This window comes from Bombyx mandarina, chromosome A1 (genome assembly GCF_030267445.1).
Source record: "Bombyx mandarina strain Sakado chromosome A1, ASM3026744v2".
Taxonomy (NCBI): Eukaryota; Metazoa; Arthropoda; class Insecta; order Lepidoptera; family Bombycidae; genus Bombyx; species Bombyx mandarina.
This window is the reverse complement of record NC_143234.1, coordinates 15,170,897-15,197,166: the sequence shown is the minus strand read 5'-3', so window position 1 is coordinate 15,197,166 and position 26,270 is coordinate 15,170,897. Positions and strand designations below refer to the sequence as shown.

General features: G+C 37.5%; 1 protein-coding gene across 1 annotated transcript; it reads left to right on the top strand.

Annotated features, from left to right (window-relative positions):
• Window positions 1-1,904: 1,904 nt before the first annotated feature.
• Window positions 1,905-26,270, top strand: Gcn5 (Gcn5 acetyltransferase). The gene is made up of 20 exons (XM_028170085.2): window positions 1,905-2,597; window positions 4,298-4,476; window positions 4,908-5,034; window positions 5,411-5,556; window positions 7,039-7,263; window positions 7,669-7,718; window positions 8,678-8,843; window positions 9,733-9,871; window positions 10,392-10,475; window positions 11,369-11,532; window positions 13,995-14,127; window positions 16,696-16,768; window positions 16,841-16,916; window positions 17,668-17,812; window positions 18,016-18,176; window positions 18,986-19,063; window positions 20,055-20,171; window positions 22,004-22,094; window positions 22,413-22,539; window positions 23,400-26,270. Exons 1-20 carry the CDS (start codon window positions 2,516-2,518, stop codon window positions 23,464-23,466), a joined length of 2,430 nt encoding a protein of 809 aa, XP_028025886.2. The 5' UTR covers window positions 1,905-2,515; the 3' UTR covers window positions 23,467-26,270.

Sequence of the window (26,270 nt, the reverse complement as noted above, 5' to 3'; positions counted from 1 at the left end):
TTTCTAAAAGAGCTTTAACTTCAAACGAGATTTATAAATTTCATTATGCTACAGGGAGTCGAAGAGATTTTTTTCACTGCATCAAACTGACCTCCACCTTCGCACTTACTTCAAGTACATTCAAAACAAGACAAACGAGCCGTCTGACACAAAATAATTTAGAAGAAATCCCGCCATTTAAACTTGAACGAATTAATGTTCCGGGACACAAACCTACCTGTCTACCTAAGCTGAGAGCCTTGAGAGGCTATATCAGCGTAACCTTAACTAGTAGTTGAGCTCAAGGGGCTCAAACCTGACGACGTTGCTAACACGAACCTTAGCAAGAGCCGTGCTTCGCAGAATCTACCACCGGATCGGAAACGCGACCCACTGAGAATATCTGTGGGTTAATTTACTCGTCGAGCCCTTCGTCGCTTGCGACGGGTTCGACGAGAACGATGACCGGTGCTTGAGGTACCTAAAAGCACCGTTAGTGGATCGGGAGGATCCAAAATGACGTGTTTGGGGTGACATCGCCTGCTTTCCACTCTTTCCGCAGGATCGGGAATGTAGTTACCAGCGGCCCCGATGAGAGGGTTCTCGTGTCGTGCCGCTTTATCGAAGTGGCGCATCGACGCCGACTGCAGATGACTGATGGACTCTAAGTCCAGGTCGTCGTGGAGGTCGACGTTCCTGACGAACCACGGAGCTCCGACGGCTATCCTGCAAAAACGGAATTGAATAACCTAGAACGATTTTAAGTTGGTGCGGGCCGCGTGAGCGAACACTACACTTGCATAGGTAATGACGGGGCATATGCAAGTTTTGTAGAGTGTCACCTTATTTCTAAGGGACAATTTACTTCGCCTGCATATCGTCGGGTAGAGGCGTCCTAGTATGAGGTCGGCACGGTCGCGTACCGTCTTTATGTGGGGGCGGAATGTCATCCCTCTGTCGAGGGTGACACCTAAGTATTTGGCTTTCGGGGCCCACGGTATGGGTCGGTCGTACATGATAATTGGGCGAATGGCGGAGGCGGAGGTGTTAACGCGCCTAGTCGGGAGTGGAATGCTCAAGGTGTTATTCGGAGAGCGACCCCTTTTGAAGAGCACCGCTGTGCTTTTCATGGGACTGGTGTAGATGCGCCACTTCCGGAACCACTGTCCCATGGTGGTGGCTGCGGTCTGGAGTCGTCGATGCAATAACGACGTCTTCCCACACGAGTAGTAGATAGCCGTGTCATCGGCGAAGAGCGCCAGATGGGTCTCCGGAGACCGGGGTATATCATTGATATACAAATTAAACAGTAACGGGGAGAGGGCGGAGCCTTGCGGGACTCCGGCTGTAGGCTGTAACGTGACGGGGGCGAGAGTGCGTTCCCTCGACCCGATATCGGAACGAACGGTTCGACAAGTAGTCTCGTATGATGAGCCATACCACCATTAATCACTTATTCCTTAGTAACAAAATTTGTTAGAATAATTGGTAATTACATGCCTGCTTTGAACAACAACATAATCGCGTCTACATAATGTCCATGGTAGCGCGGTCTCCGTCAATGTTCATTCGGGGTTGTCCGATTGCGCTGAACTAATTTTAAGTGATGAAATAGATGTTTTTTCTAATTGTCTCATAGCTTACAGGAAAAATTTGTTGCAGATCATTTTCCAACTAAATATAAATTGATCATAAGTAATTGAATATAATCAAGTTTTATATATAATATTCGCATAATGCGACTCAGTGACGCACAATGCCGAATTATGCTGAAGCCTAGTTGAGCATTGTGCCGCATAATGCGCTCTTGTGCTGTAATTGGAAAACTACCAGAGACGGTTCTCCTTACCTCTACCCTCCATAGATTATAGCAAAAAGGAGACAAGTGTATTATCTATGAAGGAGACAATACTTGTCATTTGAATGGACTTTTTGGCGGGAACGCGAGGAGTGAAGTTGTGTGATTTGTTTTATTTTGTCTATTTAGTGTTTCTTCAGGTTTAAATGTGTAATAATGGTGGTTTATTAACTGTTTAATATCTGTGAAAGTGCACAAATGTGGGAAAATGAAACAAAGCTGCTGGACGTAACTTCTCGGGTTCCTCCAAAAAGTCCACTGAAAAAATCTCAGTAAATGACCACCATTTTACTGCGATTATATTTCATCCCATATCATCTCATTTCATTAAATTTCATCCCAGTTGATTAATGTCTCAAATTAATCATCTTCATTTCATTTCACTCCATATTATCATTTTTCATAAAATTAAGAAAATAAAGTAAAATAAGACATGACTTAAAGGTCTTAGTTACCAGGTCATAAAATCTCTTAAAAAAAAAATGTCATTTGAATCTGAAATCTGTGTTAACGTCAACTGTCTAATTCTGATAAAAAGTTTGACTGCTGTTGTTTGCGCCTTATTTCATGTTATCAGTGTAACTATTTCCAAAATGCAGTGAATACATAAATGAGAGCGTTGACTTCTTATTTACGGAAAGAATTACTGCGACAAAAATTTGTTTGTGATTGTATATTATGTCTCAAGCGACTGGCGAAATAGCTGACATAGCAATGACAAGCACAGAGCCAGACTCCTCACAAAATCATACACATGAAGGTAAATAAACAAAATCACGCTTCTTCAACTATAATTAATAATTTTGTATAGAAATCACCAGAATAATGACCTTAACATCTTATCGGCTTTTTTAATATATGTAGTTGAAAATGAAAACACCACGTGAACCAGGTTAATTGTAACTGTAAATTTAAATGTATGTGTGTAAATTTAGCTATTGAGCTAAATTTTAACAAAATCGAAATTCAACTGTATTTTGTATGTGGTAATTTCTCCCGCTATTCTATAGATAGTTGTAAGCCATTAGTACTTGTAATTTCTCTATTACATACACATATAAAAGAATCATATAGTGATAGTCTGATCGGCTATTTTTAAAGGCTGGAAACCGTACTTTCTCGAGCTACTACTACATAACCACGGTCTATCTGTATTCTCATAAACTTTCTTATCTCAGTCTACCCTCATTTCAATATTCACCACTATAAACCAGGTGTGGTGTAGCTTTATATAAGTATGGCGACTAATAGGCCATGTATTGAAAAGCATATTTTAAGTGATGGCCCAACTTGCAACTACTACATAGAAGAATTAGCAGATATTCACCATGTACATGGCGGGACAGATAAATCCATTCCTCATAATCATTCATGTCATTATATATAAAAATATTATATAGAAACAAAATGACCAAAGGCTGCTATTCCCAAACATGGATATGAAACTGTGTAAGCAATAAGTTTGAAAATGAACATTAGGGGTTTAATAATCATTAGAGGCTTACAACAACAACAACAAACAAATAGTACTGTTTTTTTTTATTATTATTATTATTATTATTATTGTATTCCATTTTCGAGCCGATGAATTGCCAATGCTATGTACGCCATTGTTGTCACATGCATCAGGCCATAAATTAAATAGTTTAAATTTATTTTCAATGTTAGATGTTTGTGATGTGGCAGTACTTATTTAAATAAATAAATAAATAAACATTAGAGGTTTAATAATCATTAAGGTGCTGGCGAATATTTGTTCAAGTAATAAAATAAAAAGTGCTCTTAGTAAAAATTACCACTACATTCTTGTTTGTATCTGTCAAAGCAATTATGAAGGCTTTACTAGGTGAGATAGTCATTTTGGAATGTAGTCTGACTGATCTGATATTTGAAGGTGGACAGTAACTTGCACAGTGTGCTTTGTATAGCCACCGGAGACGTCAACACCAAGAAAAACAAGCGTCTCCTTTAATTCCAAATAAATTTATTAATTTTTTTTTTTTTTTTTTTTATTGCTTTGATGGGTGGACGAGCTCACAGCCCACCTGGTGTTAAGTGGTTACTGGAGCCCATAGACATCTACAACGTAAGGTCTCAGTATAGTTACAACGGCTACCCCACCCTTCAAACCGAAACGCATTACTGCTTCACGGCAGAAATAGGCAGGGCGGTGGTACCTACCCGTGCGGACTCACAATAGGTCCTACCACCAGTGATTACGCAAATTATAATTTTGCGGGTTTGATTTTTATTACACGATGTTATTCCTTCACCGTGGAAGTCAATCGTGAACATTTGTTAAGTACGTATTTCATTCGAAAAATTGGTACCCGCCTGCGAGATTCGAACACCGGTGCATCGCAACAACGAATGCACCGGACGTCTTATCCTTTTGGCCACGACGACTTCGCTACTAAACTACCGCAATAACTCAGCGTTCATTTACAAACTTTTCTCTAGCTACATCAAGCTTAAGTGCAGAGGATGCATCATCAAGCAATGCCGGGACTCCTGCAGGCAGTGAAGGACAGGCTTCCCGGCAGTCTAACCTACAAAGGATACAACAAAGAAAACAACAAGTTTTCAACTGGCCCCATAATAAAAAACTACTCAAACTAGCTATATATTCAGCCTGTCAGGTATTGTAAATGAAAATGTTACTAATGCACTGAATGTAATGATGTTCTATCATGATCTTTAAGCGAGAAGGAATTAAACACCATGAAAACATTATTTAATAAAACGAATTAACTCCTCTCGATCTCAACTTAACATTATGCCCATAACTTAAGAGCAAATAGCAATGAATGATGAAAATGATTTTGAAAAACAATGTTAAGTGTACTGTATAACAATATAACTATCTAATTTCTAGATTTCATATCCTTTCGCAAATTCTAATTATTCTGCCTTCTGTGAAATAATAAACATTTAAAAATATCTTATAATTCAAATATTTTCTATTTAAATGTTAGTAGTACCATTAACCATCAAACATTATAAGTTTATGGACTTATTCAAATTTGACTGACAATATATCATTAGCTATCAGTTTTAATATTTGTGGTAGACACCAGATTGTAACTGCAATGGATGGAAGACTCCAGTAACACAGCATGCGGGCAAGACTCCTCGGGCTGATAACCAGCCCCTTGCCAGCTTCAATGACGTGTGTAGAAACTGCAACCATGTATTAGGTATGAATGAGGAATCTAGTTTAAAATACCTTTAATTTTTAGAGGGTTAGGTTGAAAGTTGTCTTAAAAACAATTTGTAGTAAAATGATTTAAGAGTTTTATTCAATAGCATGTTGTTTAATTATTATCAATTTATTTAATAAGTGCTGTTCTTATTTACAATATGTCTTATGAATAGTAAAGAACTACTCTAACATACCGAAAACAACTACGAAACACTATTTACTAAAGTAAGCATAAAAATTTCTAACTCAAGAAAATTCATGTTTCATTCATTTACAGAATGTGCTATCATTATTAATGAATGGAATATTGTAGGTTAGGAGGTTAGGTAGGATAGGATTTTCAAAGATATATTTTGTGTATCTGCTTCCAGAGAAACATGTAAGTCAGCTACAAGGTTTGCCTGTAGCAGAAGTGAATAGGCTGCTCGGTGCTGTTGTAGACGTAGAGAACATATTTATGTCGATGCAAAGAGAAGATGACCACAACACTAAACAAGTTTACTACTATTTATTTAAGGTTTGTTATTTTAAATTACGTCCCCCCAAGCAGACTGGTCCTCGCAGAGGAAAAACACCATGACCCTCTAAGATTAACAAATGTATTTTGGATATAATGATTATGAACTATTCATAAACTTCATGAACTCGAAATTGGCCATGGCAAACATAATGTGGGTTGGAATAGAAATTAGTGAATTGAGAAGCATATCTTCTAGTGAAGGAATAGAAGATTTACGTCCTACACGAAGTCCGATGAATCTAGGATAACCCCTCGAGGTTAATAGCATAGGTAGACAAAAAAAGACAACACTACAAAGGCGAGACCAGGATTATCGTGTAGGATTTCAAATTAAAAAGAAACTTGCACACAATTGAAGCAATAATAGTCACATTGTAAAGAATAACAATCTTAGACTTGTACTACTTACTTACTTACTTACTTAGTAGTACTAGAAATAGGAAGGTGTAGCATTAATAAACAAGAAAATACAATGGGAAAATATAGACATGATAAAAGAAGCAAAGATGGAGACACACAGGCACTTTTGCTTTAGATAATAAATTGACCAATTAGAATAATCTCTGACACAGATTTCTTCAAATGGAACATATAAAAAATAAATTGACTTTATCTTGTCCAAAAAGCCCGAAAACCTTCCAAGACGTATTGGTTACTTAAACAGAACTTTTCATTCAGATCATAAAATGCTATGCGGTCAACTTACAGGAGCACCTATAAAGAATGATAAAAAAATCATTGGACCGTGAACCGCCACTATAAAGAACAGAAGATATTGAACAGGTGTCTAGATTTCGAAAGGCAATTTCAAAAATGCCTGAATAAGTTTCGAACAATAACATTCGGACCCTCGGTCTGCCAAACAATTTCAATCGACGTTATTTATAAATTAAACCGAACCGAATTACAAACACAAGCTTGTTGTGCCGATGACTAGGTTACATAAGATACGAAATGCATTCGCCTGTACAACAAAATTCCACAAGATGTTCAGAACCTACATGTACATAGGTTTAAGAAAACTATTAAAGAACATCTGTGCAATAAAGCTTTTTTTTTTATTGCTTAGATGGGTGGACGAGCTCACAGCCCACCTGGTGTTAAGTGGTTACTGGAGCCCATGGACATCTACAACGTAAGTGCGCCACCCACCTTGAGATATAAGTTCTAAGATCTCAGTATAGTTACAACGGCTACACCCACCCTTCAAACCGAAACGCATTACTGCTTCACGGCAGAAATAGGCAGGGCGGTGGTACCTACCCGTGCGGACTCACAAGAGGTCCTACCACCAGTAAGCTTACTATAAAGTCAATGATTATCTAGAAAATTGCACAAAGTGGGAATGAGTTGCTCGCTCCGGGCATTTCAATATTGTAATAATTGTTACGTTATAATGTTAATTTTATGATTTGATTTGATTGCGCAGTAATTAAATAAAAGCTGTGTGATGTTTTATTATAAGAGTAATATTTTCAGATACTTCGTAAGTGCATCTTAACGCGTTCTCAGCCTCGGATCGAGGGACCCCTGGGACAGCCACCTTTCGAAAGGCCTTCCATAGCCAAAGCAATAACAAACTTTGTTCTCTATAAGTTCAATTCATTACCACAAAGAGAATGGCAAACAATGTATGATTTGGCCAAGATGTTCCTTCACTGTTTCAATCATTGGAATTTTGAAACGCCTAGCGTCAGAAAGTTGGTGAGTTACATTATGAAATAATGTTTTTATATAATTAAGTTACTTAATGACCCGTGCATGTCATGAGGTCTTAAGATTGAAAATGGAGACTTTTTGCTATGTCTTGAGGTAAGTATGGAGACTGATGTTTCCCGCTTACCCCACGGTATCCTACAAGCGAACTCTTGACTAGTGCTGAACGGAAACCAAAAATACAATTGCTTTTAGGACCTTATCTAATTGGCTGGCGCCACCTTCCGTCTAGAGTCCCCCGAGAGCCAGTTCTATTCTTTTCCTTCCCCTCTTCCTTGTTGGGAGTGTATTTTGGTGATATCTGACACATGCGAAGCAGATGTATTTATAATTTCGGTATCATTTATTTATGTTTTATTAATATGAGACTAAATTAGTGAATACTTTTTTCAGCAAGTTTCAAACCCTGAAGATATATCAGCCTATCAGATTAATTATACGAGGTAACTATGATCTTTTACATAAGTCTATCAGCTTTTATGGATTCAACCAGGATAGCTCATTTAATATTAAGTGGTTTGCCGAGTCTCTCCAATATCAACATTAACTGCGAATCTTAAATATCCCAAATCTATCATAATATTACATATGTCGAAACGAGGATAATGCTACTACTATATAGATTAAGAAAATGTGGTAGTAGTCAGGATCGTGTACTTGCATCCCCCATTGAATTGACCAAACATCAGTGGACTTTTTGGCAGGAACGCAAGGAGTGAAGGTTTGTGATTTCTTTTATTTTGTCTATTTAGTTTTTCTTCAGGTTTAAATGTGTAATAACGGTGGTTTATTAACTATTTAGTATCTGTGAAAGTGCATATATGTGGGAAAATAAAACACAGCCGCTGGACGTAACTTCTCGGTATCCTCCAAAAAGTCCACTGAAAAAGTCTCAGTAATGACCACCATTTCACTGATATTCTATTCATCCCATTTCATTTCATTTCACTCCATGTCATCATTTTTCATAACAATAAGAATATAAATTAAAATAAGACATGACCTAAAGGTCTCAGTTACCAGGTCATAAAATCCCTTAAAAAACCCAAACATGAGTGCAAGATTCCCTTATATCAATTTTTGGTAGCTTTTATTGTATAATAATAATTGTCACTGCGCATAGACACAACTTACTGAGTTTCTCACCGGTCCTTCTCAGTGGGTCGTGACTCCGATCCGGTGGTAGTTTCAGCGAAGCACTGCTCTTGCCAGGCCCAGTTATAGCAAACTCTCTCGGGTTGAGTCCGTAAGCAGCCCTTCTCAGTGGGTCGCGATTCCGATCCGCTGGTAGATTCTAGCTTCTCTTGCTATGGTCAGTTATAGCAATCTCGGGTTGAGTCCGCGAACAGCTGGGATAGCCTATCAAGCTACCAGCGACAAAGCTCCCGCTCGTTGGTTCCAGATGGCTCGTGTTCTGCCACGTGCCCGCGTTCTGCGACTCGCTGCCCCACTACGACACGTCGCTGGTGTTCGGACGGACGTTACTGCGCGCCGTGTTCAAGTCCGTGTGCCGCCAGCTCATGGACAAGTGCCACTTGGAGCGGGACAGAATGCCACCAGAGAAAAGGGTAGGTACCTTGGTTACACACATTCCTCGTTTGGAAGGATAATAAAAAAAAAATCTTAGTGTTGCCAGTTTCAAAGAAATAGTGTTAGGGTAGTTTTTTTTTAAACCACGTATGTCACGGGTGTTAACCTTAAAATCCACACGTCCCTACGGATCCATCAGATCCAATAACCCTTGCATTAGTCGCCTTCCGCTCTAACAGCAGGAGTAGAGACCCCCGGTAACCGTACTCGTCGAACTCGGCAAAGAGTTCGACGTGCAACCTAACCTAAGCATCAGCCCGTTGAGTTTCTCACCAGATCTTCTCATCGGGTCGCGATTCCGATCCGGTAATAGATTAATTTGCGAAGCAGCTACTCTTGAGTTGTTAAGGCTCCCTTGGAGGCGCTCGGGTAGCTGTTGGCAAATGTCACCCCTCCTGGCTGAGTCCTTGCTCGCCCACCTGCCCTGGTAAAACTGGAAAGGCCTCCAGGTCACCAGTAATCTCTCAAACAAAAAAAAAACCTTAAAATTAGCAATACACCTAATGGGTAACTGAAAATCAGCGCAGTTCAATGCATCCACTTTGAATAGCATCAGCCAAGCCCCCTCCTTTTGTCTTATTTGTTTACCTGTAATAACTAAAGAAAGAAAGACAATAAATTATTTTATCATTATTTATTATAGGACAGTTAGTCAAAATACTGCCCATGTTAATGGTAGATTCGGTTTTCTTTACTAGATCGATTTTCTAAGAACTAATAGAATGTTGTCTTATTAGTGCTTGTAATATTTAATAGTTTAAATGAAGCTCATAACCTTCTTTATGTGGATATCGCCCATCTTAAGGTAACCTCAGCTGACCTTGCAACACCCTATAAAATTTACGACTATTTGATTGTTATTTTCAGGTACTTGTTCTGACCCACTTCCCTCGGTTCCTGGCTCTATTGGAAGAAGAAATATTTAGTCCAAACTCTCCGATCTGGGACCCGGACTACAAGCAAGTACCGCCTAATCATTTGCAAGCGATGCTGGATAATAAAACTTGTGAGTCAGTTGCTTTGGGACCATTTTTGAATGACACACGAACCTTTTCTTAACTTAGCCTTTTTGTTAAGACACTATAGACGCCGCGACGATTTAACTTAGTGCATTTTGTAATTTTTCAATAATGAAATAGCTCGGCCACATATAAGAGAATAAACTTTGGCTAATGAAAGAGCTAATGGCGAACATAACATGACGTCCATTCACTATAGTGTACCCTCTGTCTAGCATTAAATTGAAAAGTTCCTCCTTTTTTTTCCATTACTTTAATGAACTTTTAAGTGAGGATTTTTTTACATAAAAACACGAACTCTCGCAATAAGTAAAATTATATGGGACCGAGATGCTTCATAAGAAATCAATAAGATTGATTTTAGGTTTCCTTATTATGTATCATTATTTAAGCTATATTTATTAAAAACATATTTAATATACATTATACAAAAAAAGGATTATAAATATAATTAAAAGAAAAATATTGCTGCTGGTGCCCGAATATACATGTTATTATAATTTTCAGCAAGTCGTCGTGTCGGTGAATTTGAACGAGTTACGGCATCCGGAGACAGTAAGGATGGGTTCACGACGGTTACACTGTCATCTGGTAAATAATCTCCTTTTTGATGCAAATTTTTTAACGCCCTTAATAATTGACACTGATGTCTTCAATCAATATGTCCTTAAAGTTCAACCTCACGATTATACAGGTGTCGTAGAATTGGTCATTATTATGACAGACAGTGATCAGAATATAGTCAGAGTACAAAAAAAATTAACAAAGATATCGATTCTGAATGCGAATCGATACTGAGTCCCAGAGTAAGGTAATCAAAATCACTATTCTACTGGCACGTTATGATGGCCGTTTTGACGTTTATCCACTCATGAAATTTCGTATTAGGTAATAGTAATTACATTTGAAGGAGCAAATTGCTGTTCTTTATTATCAATAGTGATGTACAGTTAGTCATAAAATTTATCGAATCTATTATTTTAGGGCACAGAATTTATTTATTACATTGATTTCTAAACTATATATATTAGGGTCCTACGAATTTTTTTATTTTATTTTTATAAGATTATAATTATTGGTGTACTTATTTACAAAAAATTCAAGGATGAAAGAGATATTAACATAGATAATATTTTAGAAAACGAACTTACAATTAATGTAGGTAATGAATGATAGCAGTGATTAGGTGATCTGATTAAATATAGCGTTTTGTAGTAACTTTTTTTGGTCTTTTGTTTCTTGTGTGCATATAAAGTATGTATATTCATTTTAATTCCAATATTCAGATCGTTCAAATATGTTAAGTAAGCATTTATATTTTTGTTTTATCAAACCTTTTTAATCAGGTACTATTTGCAATAAAAACTAAATAGATTTCATTATATTTTTTTCGAGAATAAATTGACATTTCACATCACGTTTATGTCAAAACGGCCATCATAGCGTGTCGATAGTGTAGGCACGAAACAAACGCTATGTTGCAGGTTCGATAAAGCAGGAGGGCGTGAAGCGTGCGGGCGTGAGTGTGAGCGGGACGGGCGGCAAGCGGCGCCGCGTGTGCTCCGAGGGCAGCGATGACGTCAGCCAGCGCACGGTGGCCGACATCGTGGCGACTATCTCCGACCCCAACTACATGTGCGGACCGGACGTACGTGCGCGCTCGCTCCCGACGAACGAACAGCTTTATTTGCTTATTATCTATATATTAATGCGTGAAGCAAAAACTTTGTACCACTTTTGCGCGGACGAAGAATAATGAAATTTACCACCATCATCATATCATCATCATCATCAGCCTTTATCTGCCCACTGCTGGACATAGGCCTTCCCCAATGCCTTCCACAGAATGCGGTCCTCCGCCTTCCGCATCCAACTATAAAAAAGAATAAAAAAAAAATAAAAAAAAATAAAATAAATTTAACTGTTTTTTAATTTTTAAATAAACTACTACTAATTGAATAAGAACTGTCTGATGAATTCATCTTTGTTTAATACTTCACTATTAAATTTTATTGCCTTTTGTTTATTTCACTGTTACACTAAACACAATATTGCAAATTACCCGAGCACAACAATAGCGGGTGAGAGCAGACGTAGACACTAACGCGCATGCGCACTTGTCAGTACCCAGGGAGGAAAAGTTACACTTTCTTCCCTGTACAGCGGGAGGAAAAGTTGAGACTTTCGTCCCTGTACAGCGGGAGGAAAAGTTGAGACTTTCGTCCCTGTACAGCGGGAGGAAAAGTTGAGACTTTCGTCCCTGTACAGCGGGAGGCAAAGTTGAGACTTTCGTCCCTGTACAGCGGGAGGAAAAGTTGAGACTTTCGTCCCTGTACAGCGGGAGGAAAAGTTGAGACTTTCGTCCCTGTACAGCGGGAGGCAAAGTTGAGACTTTCGTCCCTGTACAGCGGGACGAAAAGTTGAGACTTTCGTCCCTGTACAGCGGGAGGAAAAGTTGAGACTTTCGTCCCTGTACAGCGGGAGGCAAAGTTGAGACTTTCGTCCCTGTACAGCGGGAGGAAAAGTTGAGACTTTCGTCCCTGTACAGCGGGAGGAAAAGTTGAGACTTTCGTCCCTGTACAGCGGGAGGAAAAGTTGAGACTTTCGTCCTGTACAGCGGGAGGAAAAGTTGAGACTTTCGTCCCTGTACAGCGGGACGAAAACCGAACTTTCGGCGTAGGTAGGAGAAAAAAAATGTATTTGACACACGCACGCATGCATACCATTGAAGTAGGAAACCTATGAAAATGAAACATCAACAAAAAAATGCGTCCCACTGTGACGTCATCTGGCCGCTAAACATGGCGGTTTTAGTGCTGCCCAGAAGATTTTAATGTTCTTAGGTTTTATCGATAAACGTTCTTGGCTCATTTTATTTTAAATATTGTTGAGTAATAAATATTTGTAGAATTTATACTTTAATAGGAAGTAAGTAGGTATATTGTTATGTGCAAATATGATGTGATTTAGATGTGTGAAATCTAAGACAAGTCCGTCCTTCAAATTTGCCAAGTAAACGATATGACGATTTTTAAAAGTTGCTACACTAAAACCTTCAGAACATTTATTTAATTACAAAAGTCATTCCTTGTGACTTCCTCTCTAAAATCACTTAACTTAATTTAACGAATTTACAATAGTTTTTTACTCGCTACGGAATAAAACTATTTTATTTAAATAGTTCCGAAGAGAGATTTTGTCGGTAACCTTTTTCCCGAAATATCTAAACAGAATGCCTAAATATGTTTTGATGACACATTTTATTAAGAGGTATTTATGATTAGGGTCATGATCAATAGATTCCGACCGAAAAATTGAGACCCTATAAAATATGTTTTAATTATTATTTTTGTATGTTTTAAGCGGGGTAGCATGATAAACTAAGAAATTTTACAAAAGCAATCATATTAAATCGATATCAAAGTCAATAAATAATGTACAACCCAAAACAGACGGCCGAACTGACGTGACAATGACATTCGGTGCGCCATGTTTAGCGGATTTTCGGCCTCATTAGACATTCACGTATATTCATGTTTCATTTTAAGAACGAGATAGATATATGTTTATGTGTGTGTCTTCAAAATGGGTGCTATTTATATAAGCAATTGTACGTATAGAACAATATGTCGTGTCCCTACTATATGGGTCTATGATGCATACTATTTATTTATTGTCAAACCTTTCTTATTGCTTATAATCTGTGATCAAATTGAGTATAGATTAAATATTGTGTGACTTTATTAGTACCTATTTGTCTAAAGTGTAGTCTTGGCGAAATCTGTGATTATAGAAGTAATAGTATTTGACAATAGAATTATAATAGTGTACAAACTTTTAATTTCAATTAATTATAGTCGAATTTCGACTACCAGGGGACCACTGGTAATAATAATTCCCGAAAATTTTACATTTTCACGACCCATAAACAAAGCAAAGTGAGTCGCCGCCATCAGACAAGGTCTTAGTTGTATCTTAGTAATTGTACGATCGCTGTCTCGTCCTTGTAACTGGATCTTATGATTATACCGCACCAGAAAAAGGCCCAATGAAAATACTGATACGAATATAATTGTACAAAATATATCGAATGATTGATTAATTTCTCAGGCATTATTCCAAACGCAAGCACCGCGCGACGAGGCGGCCAAAATCGAAGAGCAAAGAAAATTAATAGAGTTCCATGTGATCGGTAACTCTCTGACTGGGCCCGTCAACAAACAGACAATGCTATGGTTGATCGGTGAGTATCTAGAAATTATCTAAATCTACTTAGTCTGGCCATAAATACTGTTACAATTAAAAATAAACAAAATATCTAATGCAAATAACATTTATTACTTTTACAATGTGTTAGTTTAATACATAAATATAAAACAATTTAAAGTATAAAAAGCTTATTCGAAGTGGCCTCCATTGGCTGCAATACAGTCCTTTAAACGTTGAGACCAGTTATCAATAGAAGCACGCACTCTTTCCAAGGGAAAAATTTTCACTGTCAATCGTACGGATTGTTTTAGGGACTCCAAATTATCATGGCGTTTAGAGCAAGCCGTACTCTCTAAAACTGACCATAAATCATAATCCAGCGGATTAAGATCGGGACTAGACGACGGCCAGTCTTCAGCTCTGATGAAGTCCGAAACGTTCGTTTCCAACCAAGACTGCGTAGACCGAGCTTTATGACCTGGCGCCGAGTCTTGCTGGAAGGACCATTCTTGATTACTGAACATGGTGTTGTTAAGGGGCTTCACTACCTTCTCGAGAATGGTATCTTGATACACTTGTGCCTATGTTTTGATACCTTTTCCACAAAAGTATGGCTCAGTCACTCCTTCATAGCTAATACCCCACCAAACCATCACTGAAGTCGGATAGTGCCCACGTTGCACTCTTTTGACTAATTGGGAAGCTTCTTTAGAGCTTTGAGCATAAATACGGTCATTTTGTTTGTTAAAATGTTGCTCAATTGTAAAAAATTTCTCATCCGTAAACAAAAAAATTCTATGACCTCCCTTTGCGTACCGCTTCAGTAGTTGTTTCGATTTTACCACCGTATTCTCTTTTAAATTATCTGTTAAGAAATGACCAGTACGTCTCTTTAGGCTGCAAGTCCTAAGTCATCTTTTAAAATACGCGACATGGTTCTAGGTGCTATCTTCATCTCCCGAGATAAAATCTTGCTTTCGGACAGGATTTCTTCGAATTCTTTCCCTCACTGCTTTGACCACCTTTTTCGTACGAACACTACGTGGACGGCCAGATCTTTTTCTGTCATAAACAGAGGAGGTCTCATTGCACCTATTAATAGCCCGGTACACAAACATTTTACTAATACCAAGCGCATGGAGAGTTTTAAAAATTGCATTTGGCTGCATACCTTATATACTTTGTGTAATGCAATCACAGCGATTCGGTTCTCTTTATCACCCCACTCCATTTTTATATGGCAAAATATTTTATATTTGTATTGTGTATTTTGGTTATTTTTAATTGTAACAGTATTTATGGCCAGACTAAGTATACTAATATTATAATTATAATTATAAAGAGGAAAGATTTGTTTGTTTGTTTGTATTGAATAGGCTCCGAAACTACTGAACCGATTTGAAAAATTCTTTCACCTTATCCTTAACTACGATCCTTACTAAAACTCCAATAATGTAACCCAAGGTGTAAAAAAATTACCTAAAATATTCTTTACATCGCGTGCCCTGCGCAAACTATTGATGATAGAATAAAATAATGTACTACGACTTTGTAGAACACATTATTATTCACAAAAAGTGTCGCAACAGCATATGTCTAACTATTATATTATAGTTATGCCGCAATAAGTGTTCTTTTATTTAAATAAATTAACAACGTCAAATATCGTTGAAATTTTTATTAAAGACCCAGGCGGAGCCGGAGCAGGCCGCTTGTATAACGTAATTAAATACAATTATAATTTATAAACGTTAATTTGTATAGTCTCGGTCGGACTATATACCTGTTTATCGAATTTTTTAACCGACTTCAAAAAAAAGGAGGAGTTTTTCAATTCGACTGTATGTTTTTTTTTGTTTGCTACCTCATAACTTTTGAATGGGTGAATCGATATTGATAATTGATGATGATGAAAATGATTCTTTTATTTATTAGAAAGCTGTCGCTTCCCGTGTGATGTGGTGCCGTTTCAATTTAGTCCAGTTCTGATAATGGTATCCATGAGAAAACCATATAAGTCTTAAATTTGCATTAAGTCCGTCCGTACGCGACAAATAGATGATGAATAACTCAATAACTCAATATCACGCCAACCGATTTCGATGATTATTGTTTTTAGTGTATACTAATTTGTTTTGGAATATCTCTTTTTTTGTTCTATTTGAAGTCAGTTTTTGTTAAAGCATGTCTATTTACAATTACTTTAATAACAACTCAACTGTACTGATTGTAATATATTATATCTTTAAACGAGCAATTATTATATATATAAATATAATTATTATATATAAATATTAATATATATATAATCTGAATCTCGGAAACGGCTCCAACGATTTTCATAAAATTTAGTATACAGGGGGGATTTCGGGAGCGATAAATCGATCTACGATTTATTTTCAGAGAATGTTGTTTTATTCGTGTTTTCAATAATCAACTCTTCCTGACATCTATTGGCGAATAATAATACAATTTTTCTTAATTGAGGGCAACTAACCGCTTTAAAGACGATGGCGTTATCAAAAAAAAACAGAGCAAAGCTCGGTCATCATCTAGTTCTCAGTAAATATTCACATAATGAAGTGTACAACGGCGTTTCCAGGTCTCCACAACGTTTTCTCCCACCAACTACCGGAAATGACTAAAGAATACATATCGCAATTAGTGTTCGATCCGTGAGTATTGATTCAAAGGATAATGACTTTTATGAAGCCAGACATAAAGCTTAAATTTGAATATACTTACAGGAAACACAAGACATTGGCTCTGATCAAAGAAGGCAGGCCGATTGGTGGCATCTGCTTCAGGACATTCCATTCGCAAGTATGTAAAGGAATATAAAGTTGTGTGAATGAAGTTTAAAGATTTAATTTTCATTCATTTGATGTTGAAATTGCTGGCAATAAAACATATACATGCACTTAATCGTTGCCAGAAAGTCAAAAGAACATTAAATATTACATATAATTGAAGACATAAGTGGATGAGGGGGATATGATACAATTTGTTAATTCTGAGAAAACGGACAACAAACTTTTGTTATTTATTTTTGAGATATTTCGTGGCTGGAGGATATTATTGTTTGGGATCATTTCAAATTAAAGAGTACGTTAAGTGCCATGTCATTTTCATTCAACGTGATAATATTTTTCTTTGTACATGACTCCTTCATCACATACAATTTCTAAAAATAGCCTTTAAACCTGGAGTATTAAGGTCTAATTTTTTTTATTGTTTAAGTGGGTGGACAAGCTCACAGCCCACCTGGTGTTAAGTGGTTATCGGAGCCCATAGACATCTACAACGTAAATGCGCCACCCACCTTGAGATATAAGTTCTAAAGTATCAAGTATAGCTACAACGGCTGCCCCATCCTTCAAACCAAAACGCATTACTGCTTCACGGCAAAAATAGGCAGGGCGGTGGTACCTACCCGTGTGGACACAAGAGGTCCTACCACCAGTAATAATATGGTTTATATGCACATAACACCTTCATTCGATGTAAAATATCAAAAATCTTAAAAATCGTACTTAACCCCTTCTTCCACTCACGTCTTCAAAACCGTTGACAGGGCTTCAGCGAGATAGTATTCTGTGCGGTCACGTCCAACGAACAAGTGAAAGGATACGGCACTCACCTCATGAACCACCTCAAGGATTACCACATCCGAAACAATATACTGCACTTCCTTACCTTCGCTGATGAATTTGCAATAGGTGAGCGCGCTTAGCTTCTCAAGGTAACGTAGCTCCTTTTTTAACCGACTTCAAAAAAGAAGGTGGTTCTCAATTCGACTGTTTTTTTATGTTTGTTACCTCATAACTTTTCTGTCAAGCCTCAGAAGGCTACGTCTCCTACTCACAGAATACAGTCACTAAAGATCCTCTGATCTCCGAGCCTGATCTATTTAATTCCACAGGCTACTTCAAGAAGCAGGGTTTCAGTAAAGACATTAAGCTGCCGAGAGCAATGTACCAGGGATACATAAAAGACTACGAGGGAGCAACCCTCATGCACTGCGAACTGAACCCTAGAATAGTATACACACAGTTCACTTCGGTTATTAGGATGCAGAAAGAGGTACGTCGTTACTGATATTTGATATTATTAATGTTGTTGTGGCGGGTAGCCATCATACAACGCAATTGATGCCTGAATGTCGCTTACGACATTTTCAAGATAAACTCGCATATATACAAGTTCCGAACAACACTATACGGACCGTCGGTCTACCGAGCAATATCACCCGCTCGGTGAAGGGTCTTCCCATTGTCGTTAAACATCCAAAATTGTACTAGGGAGGCCTTGTTCGTTTAAGTAGCGAAAAATGATAATACACTGCATTGCACGTAATGTATTACAAACAAAAAACAGCTGGTAAATGGACTCTGTTGTGACGGTGCCCCGCCGCGCGCCTGGCTACACGTTACATTGCTGCTTAGCGACAAAGCGACATTGGCTTAGTAAATGAATATAGTTAGCATTCCAACTACGCTCTGTTTATTTTTTTATTACTTAAATGGGTGGACGAGCTCACAGTCCACCTGGCCCATAGACATCTACAACGTAAATGCGCCACCCACCTTGAGATATAGGTTCTAAGGTCTCAGTAAAGTTACAATGGCTGCCCCACCTTCAAACCGAAACGCATTACTGCTTCACGGCAGAAATAGTTTACACTTGATACCATCAACATCTGAGAATTTTAAGAAACTATTAAGCTGTCTAACTTTTTTTTATATACTTATTAAATATATAAAAAATAAATATACTTATAGGTATTAAGTATTTGTGTTAGGTAGGTATAGGTATCATGTATTAAGTATTTGTGTAATTAGTCCTGTGTATATCAAATAGAATCTGAAACAATAAAAATACTTTCATTTCAGATCGTAAAGAAACTTATAGATATGCGACAGAAGGAAGTTAGAAAAATTTATCCCGGCCTCACTTGCTTCAAGGAAGGTGTATGTATACATATAGACATTTCTTTAAAATTAGATTGTGGCGTTATTAATTAGAGTAATTACACTCCCTTTCCTTAAAAAGGATTACTAAGTGTGGCTTATATTGAAACAGATGCTGAACTGACATGTTATCCAATACATGTGCTTAAGTTTATAATTTACTAGCGATCCGCCCTCGCTTCGCTTCGGAAACATTAAAACACACATGAAACTAAAAAAATAAAATTAAAAAAAAATTAAAAAAGTAGCCTATGTTCATCAGGGACAATGTCGGCTTCTAATGGAAAAATATTTTTTCAAATCGGTCCAGTAGTTTCGGAGCCTATTCGAAACAAACAAACAAACAAATCTTTCCTCTTTATAATATTAGTATAGATTAAATAAAATAATAAAGCATAACATATGTTATGCCGGTAATAGTAACGACATCTATGGCCGAATAGCAGAAACGAATATCAAATGAACTAGTGACGTCCAGAACGCTCGAGGAGTACAACGTCATCTATTGTCAAATCGCGGAAACGCATATCGAAAATACTCCACTTGTGAGGAATGTTCTTAATAAATCTAGGGGTATCGTATCGACTATAAAAGCGTTGCAGATATGACACGGAGGCATTGATATATAAAAACCCAAGATACACAGTTTCATACAAAAGTAGCACTCGAAACTGTCCCGAAATACTCACCAATTATATCTACGTAGTTATAGTTAACTATAAACATATCTTTTGCAAATTCAACTTTACGCGCATTGTTTAAAGTTGTTATTACAAAGCAGTGTACAATAACCAATCAAATTTTACGGTTAGCCGGCAGGACAGGACATGGAATGGAGACGAATATTTGTATTTATATTTTTTTTTATTATAAGACATTGAGTTAGTATTTTAAGAGTGATGTCTATGAGCTTCCGTAACCACTTAACACCAGGTGGGCTGTGAGCTCGTCCACCCATCTAAGAGTTTAGTTTCGTTGTGTATTGTTCCAGGTCCGCAGCCTCCCCCCGGAGTGCATCCCCGGCGCGCGCGAGGCAGGGTGGCGCGCCCCCCCGCCCCCGCACGACCCCGACCCCGACCCCGTCACCCTGCGGAACGTGCTGCACGCAGTCAGTATATACACCTCACTATGGAACGTTTGTTCTGTTGTGCGATATCACAGCAGTCCGTGGACATCACGAGACGAAAATAATGGACTCTTTATTTAAAAATCTATACTCTATACTAATATTATAAAGAGGAAAAATTTGTTTATTTGTATTGAATAGGCTCCGAAACTACTGAACCGATTTGGAAGCTACACTATTCCCGAGTGACATAGGCTATAAAATTTTTTGAAAAAAATTAGAGATCTTTACTAAAAATGCAATAATTTAACCCAAAGTGTAAAAAAAATACCTAAAATATTCTTGACATCGCGTGCCCTGCGAAAAGTGTTGATGACAGAATAAAATAATGTACTACGACTTTGTAGAACACATTATTAATTAGAAAAAGTGTCGCAACAGCATATGTCTAACTATTATATTATAGTTATGCCGCAATAAGTATTCTTTTATTGAAAAAAATAAAACAACGTCAGATATCGTTGAAATTTTTAAATAGGCAAAGACATAACAGTCAAGTTCCTTGTTCTTATTTAACCCTTTGAGTGCCATGTTTGTCGATTTCTGTTACTAAGGCGCCGGAATATCTAGAAGACTCTGAGAAAGACGAATCTGAAGATACTGAGAATGAATCTTATTTCTAATGCCGGCCACTCACATGCGCGCGAACATTTGCACATTGTACGAATGTTTGCGCGCATGTGAAGGGCCGTCATACATTCATTCGCAAACTTAGCGGCTGTGCAAATGGGTTCGGTATTCAATTTGCGAACCCGTTTGCGCTTCCTCCTACACTTGTTTACGAATGTCTCACGAATTTCTCTTCTTTTTTAATTCGTCAATAGAACATTGAAGAGAAAAAGAGTTTTTAATTCTTTCCTAGGCGTCATTAACGGCCATTCTGTTATGGGATTTCTTTTGAGGGTCCTATATGGTCGATTCATTTAGCAGGAGTTCAATGAACTCCATCACCTTGGTGTTGTTTCAATCCATGATGAAGGTACGCTACACAGTAGACGCCACGGACTATGAAAATGGCGAATCGTCCGTTACCTTCGCAATCGTGGGCACAACTGGTCACACGAATGTGTGGGAGACTACGCGAAGGATCGCGGTTCGCGCGCTTTGATGTCGTTAAAAAATCGACACAGCTTGCAAAACTGCGAATGCAGCCAAAACTTTGCATAATCATTTGCAAATGTCGTCCTACACTTGTGGGTTTGCGTATTCGTGCGAATGTGAGTGACCGGTATAAGAGACTTAAGAGAACTAAAACATACATTAACAAACAAAAGAAGGCAAAGTTAGAGAATCTTCAGGTGCTTAGTAACATATATTGACTTAAGTGCTTCAGTGCGAAGGGTTAATAATACTGACGTCTTTTTCCGACTTTAAAAAAAACGAAGAGGTTCTCGATTCGACGTATTCTTTTTGTATGCGTTACCTGTCACCTTAGGTGGTAGGACCTCTTGTGAGTCCGCGCGAGTAGGTACCACCGCTCCGCCTGTTTCTGCCGTGAAGCAGTAATGCGTTTCGGTTTGAAGGGTGGAGCCGCCGTTGTAACTGTGCTGAGGCCTTGAAACTTAAATCTCAAGGTGTGTGGCGCATTTACGTTGTAGATGTCTATGGGTTCCAGTAACCGCTAAACACCAGGTGGGCTGTGAGCTCGTTCACACATCTAGGCAATAAAAAATACCTTATTGTTTAGTAACTATTGGCGAGATTTAAGGTTATCATTTTAAAACGAAAGAAAATGTAATGATCGTTAATGTAATCTAAACCTTAGGTGTCAAGGTCTATGGTTGAATTTCGATTGATTGTCAATAACGTTTTAGGTAAAGAACCACGCGACGGCCTGGCCGTTCCTGAAGCCGGTGGATAAGGCGGAGGTACCGGACTACTACGATCACATCAAGTATCCGATGGGTGAGTCTGTCTTTTTTTATTGCTCTTATAGGCAGACTAGCTGTACCCGTCCGCTTCGCTGGGCATTTAAAATTAACATTATTATTTCTCACCCCCACAAATATTCTCATCATTGAGGCCCCCGCAACTGGTGTAGGGAGTCCAACACCCATATAAATATTAGCCTATCCATTAAGTACATATATTTTCTACATGGATACCAAGTTTCAAGTCGATCGGATGCACGGTTCAGTAGTTATAACGGAACATCCGTAAAAACTACTGTAGATTTATGTATTGTATGTGTGTGTGTGTATGTGTTTGTCTTTGTGTTGCAAGACTTGCGCACGATGGGGGAGCGTCTCAAAGCGCGCTACTACGTGTCCAAGCGGCTGTTCGTAGCGGACATGACCCGGATATTCAACAACTGCAGACTCTACAACTCGCCCGACACCGACTACTACAGGTACTAGAAACTTTAATACTTATGTACCATTGCTGAAGTCCATGGGCGACGGTAACCACTCACCATCAGGTGGGCCGTATGCTCGTCTGCTTACAAGGGTAATAAAAATAAAGTCCTAATAACTGCGAGGGGTTATAGACTAGCTTCACCAAACTTGTAGCCGACGCGACGTGGCTCAGCTTGGGAGATTTTACTAACACGAACCCTAGCAAGAGCCGTGCTTCGCAGAATCTACCACTGGATCGGAAACGCGACCCACTGAGAAGATCCGGCGAGAAACTCAGTGGGCTGTGTCTGTGGGTTAGTTTACTCACCGAGCCCTTTGTCGTAACCGACGGGTACGGCGAGAACGGTGACCGGTGCTTGAGGTACCTAAAACCACCGGTAGCGTATCGGGAAGTTCCGAAATGTCTTATTTACAGCACAACAGTTTAAATGCCAAAGCACAACATTTTTGTCAGTTTTTTTTTCTACCTATGCCGATAGCCTTGTAAGGCTATATCAGCGTTACCAAACATGTAGGTAAGCTCACGGGGCTCAAACCTGGCTAAATTGCTAAGACTGACCCTAGCAAGAACATTGCTTTGCAGAATCTACCACCGGATCGGAAACGCGACCCACTGAGAAGATCCGGCGAGAAACTCACGTGGGCTTTTTGTCAGTGATAGTACAATTATCTAATAAATTGGATGTCTTATTAGACACTGGACCTCTAGTACTTACTACTTACTGGCAATCCAAACATGCGACTAGTAACTATGGAATGCTCCAGTTTAAATACTTTAGTTTTACCTATGTTAAGTGTCCGCTGTCAATTTCAATGCTATATATTGTTATAATTTCGCATTCTCCCCTTCTAGGTGCGCGAACACTCTTGAGAAATATTTCCAAACTAAAATGAAAGAGGTCGGACTGTGGGATAAATGATCGAAGTTTAATTTCGACGAGTACTTTGTGGGCGAACTCACGGGTGCTCACGAAATGTACGAGCTGCCTGAAGCTACCGTGGAAAGTACGTAAATTTCAGTAGAATTCACTCACAAATATAACATAATTATAATAAGCTCGAAATATGAAACAGTGTTTAGAATCAGGTGCCGTTAAATAATTTAATCTAAAACTCAAGAACTCCAAGAAACACATGAATCTATAGAAAAATTATTTTTTTAAAGTACATACGATATAAATAAATAAATATGCCTCTATGTCTAGAAAATTAAATAATTTGATGTATATAATTAGTATTACGTACGTATATCAAAGGTTTAAAATTTATATTTTGTATAATGTAGTAGATAACTCCTCAAATTAACCAATAGCTACTTTAAAACAAAATTCTTCGGCTAAGTTCAATATAAATGATTTTTGTATTAGAAATTTTAATTGTCTTAAATATTAGATAAAAAAATTTAATATTAGATTTTTTTTAAGTAGTCATTTTTACAATGAGTATTATAACGTAACAATTATTCCAATATTAAAATTCCCGGAGCGAGCAACTCATTCCCACTTTGTGCAATCTTCGAGATAATCATTGACTTTATAGTAAGCTTTATTGCACAGATTATCTTTAATAGTTTTCTTAAACCTATGTATATGTAGGTTTTGAACATCTTGTGGGATTTAATCTAAAGCGAACGCAGCGTCACTTGGGGTCATTGACCTCGAGCGACAGCTGATTTTTATTTACGTTACACTGAATCGCGGTTTTCGTGTTTTCGTTATTACGATTATATAAGCAATCACGAACAATTAGTTTCATTGCACCTTTAATCCACGTTTAGCCTTTGCATAACTGTCTGCTTTAATTATCATGAAAACATATAGGCCGATGGACTTAGTATTGGTTAACCGATAATCTAACTACGTAAGTTTTTACAATGTAAAAAAAAAAGTTTTGCTATTGTACTTAAAAACTTACTACATACTGCCAATTATTAATATAAAACATATTTTACAGATTTTTTTAATAATAGGAAACATCTATGTAAGAATCGTAGTAGCAACATTAATATTATATAATTTGAATCTACAAACTAAATGATTAGGATATTTAAAAAAGTTAGGAGTTCTGGTATGAATCTTAAATTATTTAAAAAATAGCACGTATTTACGTATACTTGTGTAATGTGTATAGTAAGTATAATCTGTACGTAATACCGCGTGCAACAAAAAAATTTCGTGAACAGATAACCGTGGAGCTACCAAGTTGCGATAAAAAAAATAGGCGACCATCAGACTCGGGGCAGATGTAAGGCATATGTATGACTAGTTAAAACTATTATAAAATTGTGGAGTGAAAACAAATTAAAAAGAAATAAAAAACGGTGCGCGTGCAACTTGGTGCACGTGAATGAAGTGAAACTTCTTTTTCGATGTGTAGTATTGTGGTTTTCTTCATTTCTCATTCTTAAATAATTGCTCTTGTAATAGGGAATGCTGTGTATAAAACATGCGACGTCTTCAACATTTATATTATATATATTTTAAATGATAGATAAAATATATATATATACTTTTTTAAATACTTCATTAAAATATTGGACGCTATTCGTCGGTAACGCTCGCGCTGGCCTGTAACAAGTAGGTATATTACGCGCATGCGTTCGAGTGCCACGCATTCACTCTCGTTCTGTCTCTTTCTAGTATGGTAGCGTTAAACGTTTAACGCAACATTGTTGAAAGTCGCATTAGAAGTTTCACTACAAAAAAAGGAAAAAGGCATACGAGGTAAACCACTCACACAATGAAGCAACAGTGTCGAGTACGCGCACGCACACACGGCGCGTGGAGGGAGCGAGACGGCATGAGAGAGCGTCATGCCGCTTCCCTCACCGTTCGGTATTGCTGTCAACAAGACGCGCTTCATATCGAAATTGCACACAAAAATGTATCGATATATAAAAATCGATAATAATTAGGCGCCAATTTAAGACTCATAGAAATAATACAGTTTAGTAGGTATTATTCGTAATATAATCACAATTGTTATTCGTATTTAAATGGGGGTCGGTTTTAATCTGCTACTTTCTACGTGTGACTTCTGTATTTCGTGTGTGACGGTATTGTTTTTTTTGTATTCTCTATTCGCCGGTGGAGTTCAAAGACACCGACACGTGTCACTAGCGATCGAGAGGATCTAACAAAACAATATTAACATTTAGTTTGTAATTGATTATTTTTTTATTTAGTTCTTTAAGTCTTAAGGAGAGATCGAAGAAGAATGTGATGATGTTTAATTGTTCGAACGTTAAAAGCATTAAAGACTGCTGAGTACGGTACGAGAGGCCGTGTCCTTTGTTTTGTATGTGATAATTCTTTTGTAAAATTATGAAGTTAAATAAAATTATTTTAATGTGTGTAGTTAATCTCTTAAGTTTAATTCATAACGTTTTAAATGTATTGTATGATTTTCTTTGACGCAAGAGATTGTTAGTTCAACGTTTAAAAATCAAGAATTGCGTACTCAAACTAAATTTTTCCACAGCAGAGTGTGTAGTAGTAGAAGTATGTAAATCTATTATTATTTTTATTATGTTTTACTAATTTTATAACATTCATAACAAAAATTAAAGTACAGTTAGAATAGAAAAAGCGTTGTGTGAAATCGCCAACAAGTAAACTCTAGTTTTTTCGTCATCTAAAAATTTTGATACTTTACCTGGTAATGAATGGATAATAAATCTTGAAGTGTAATGTATCTTTACGAGATATTAAATTTTTGTACCTAA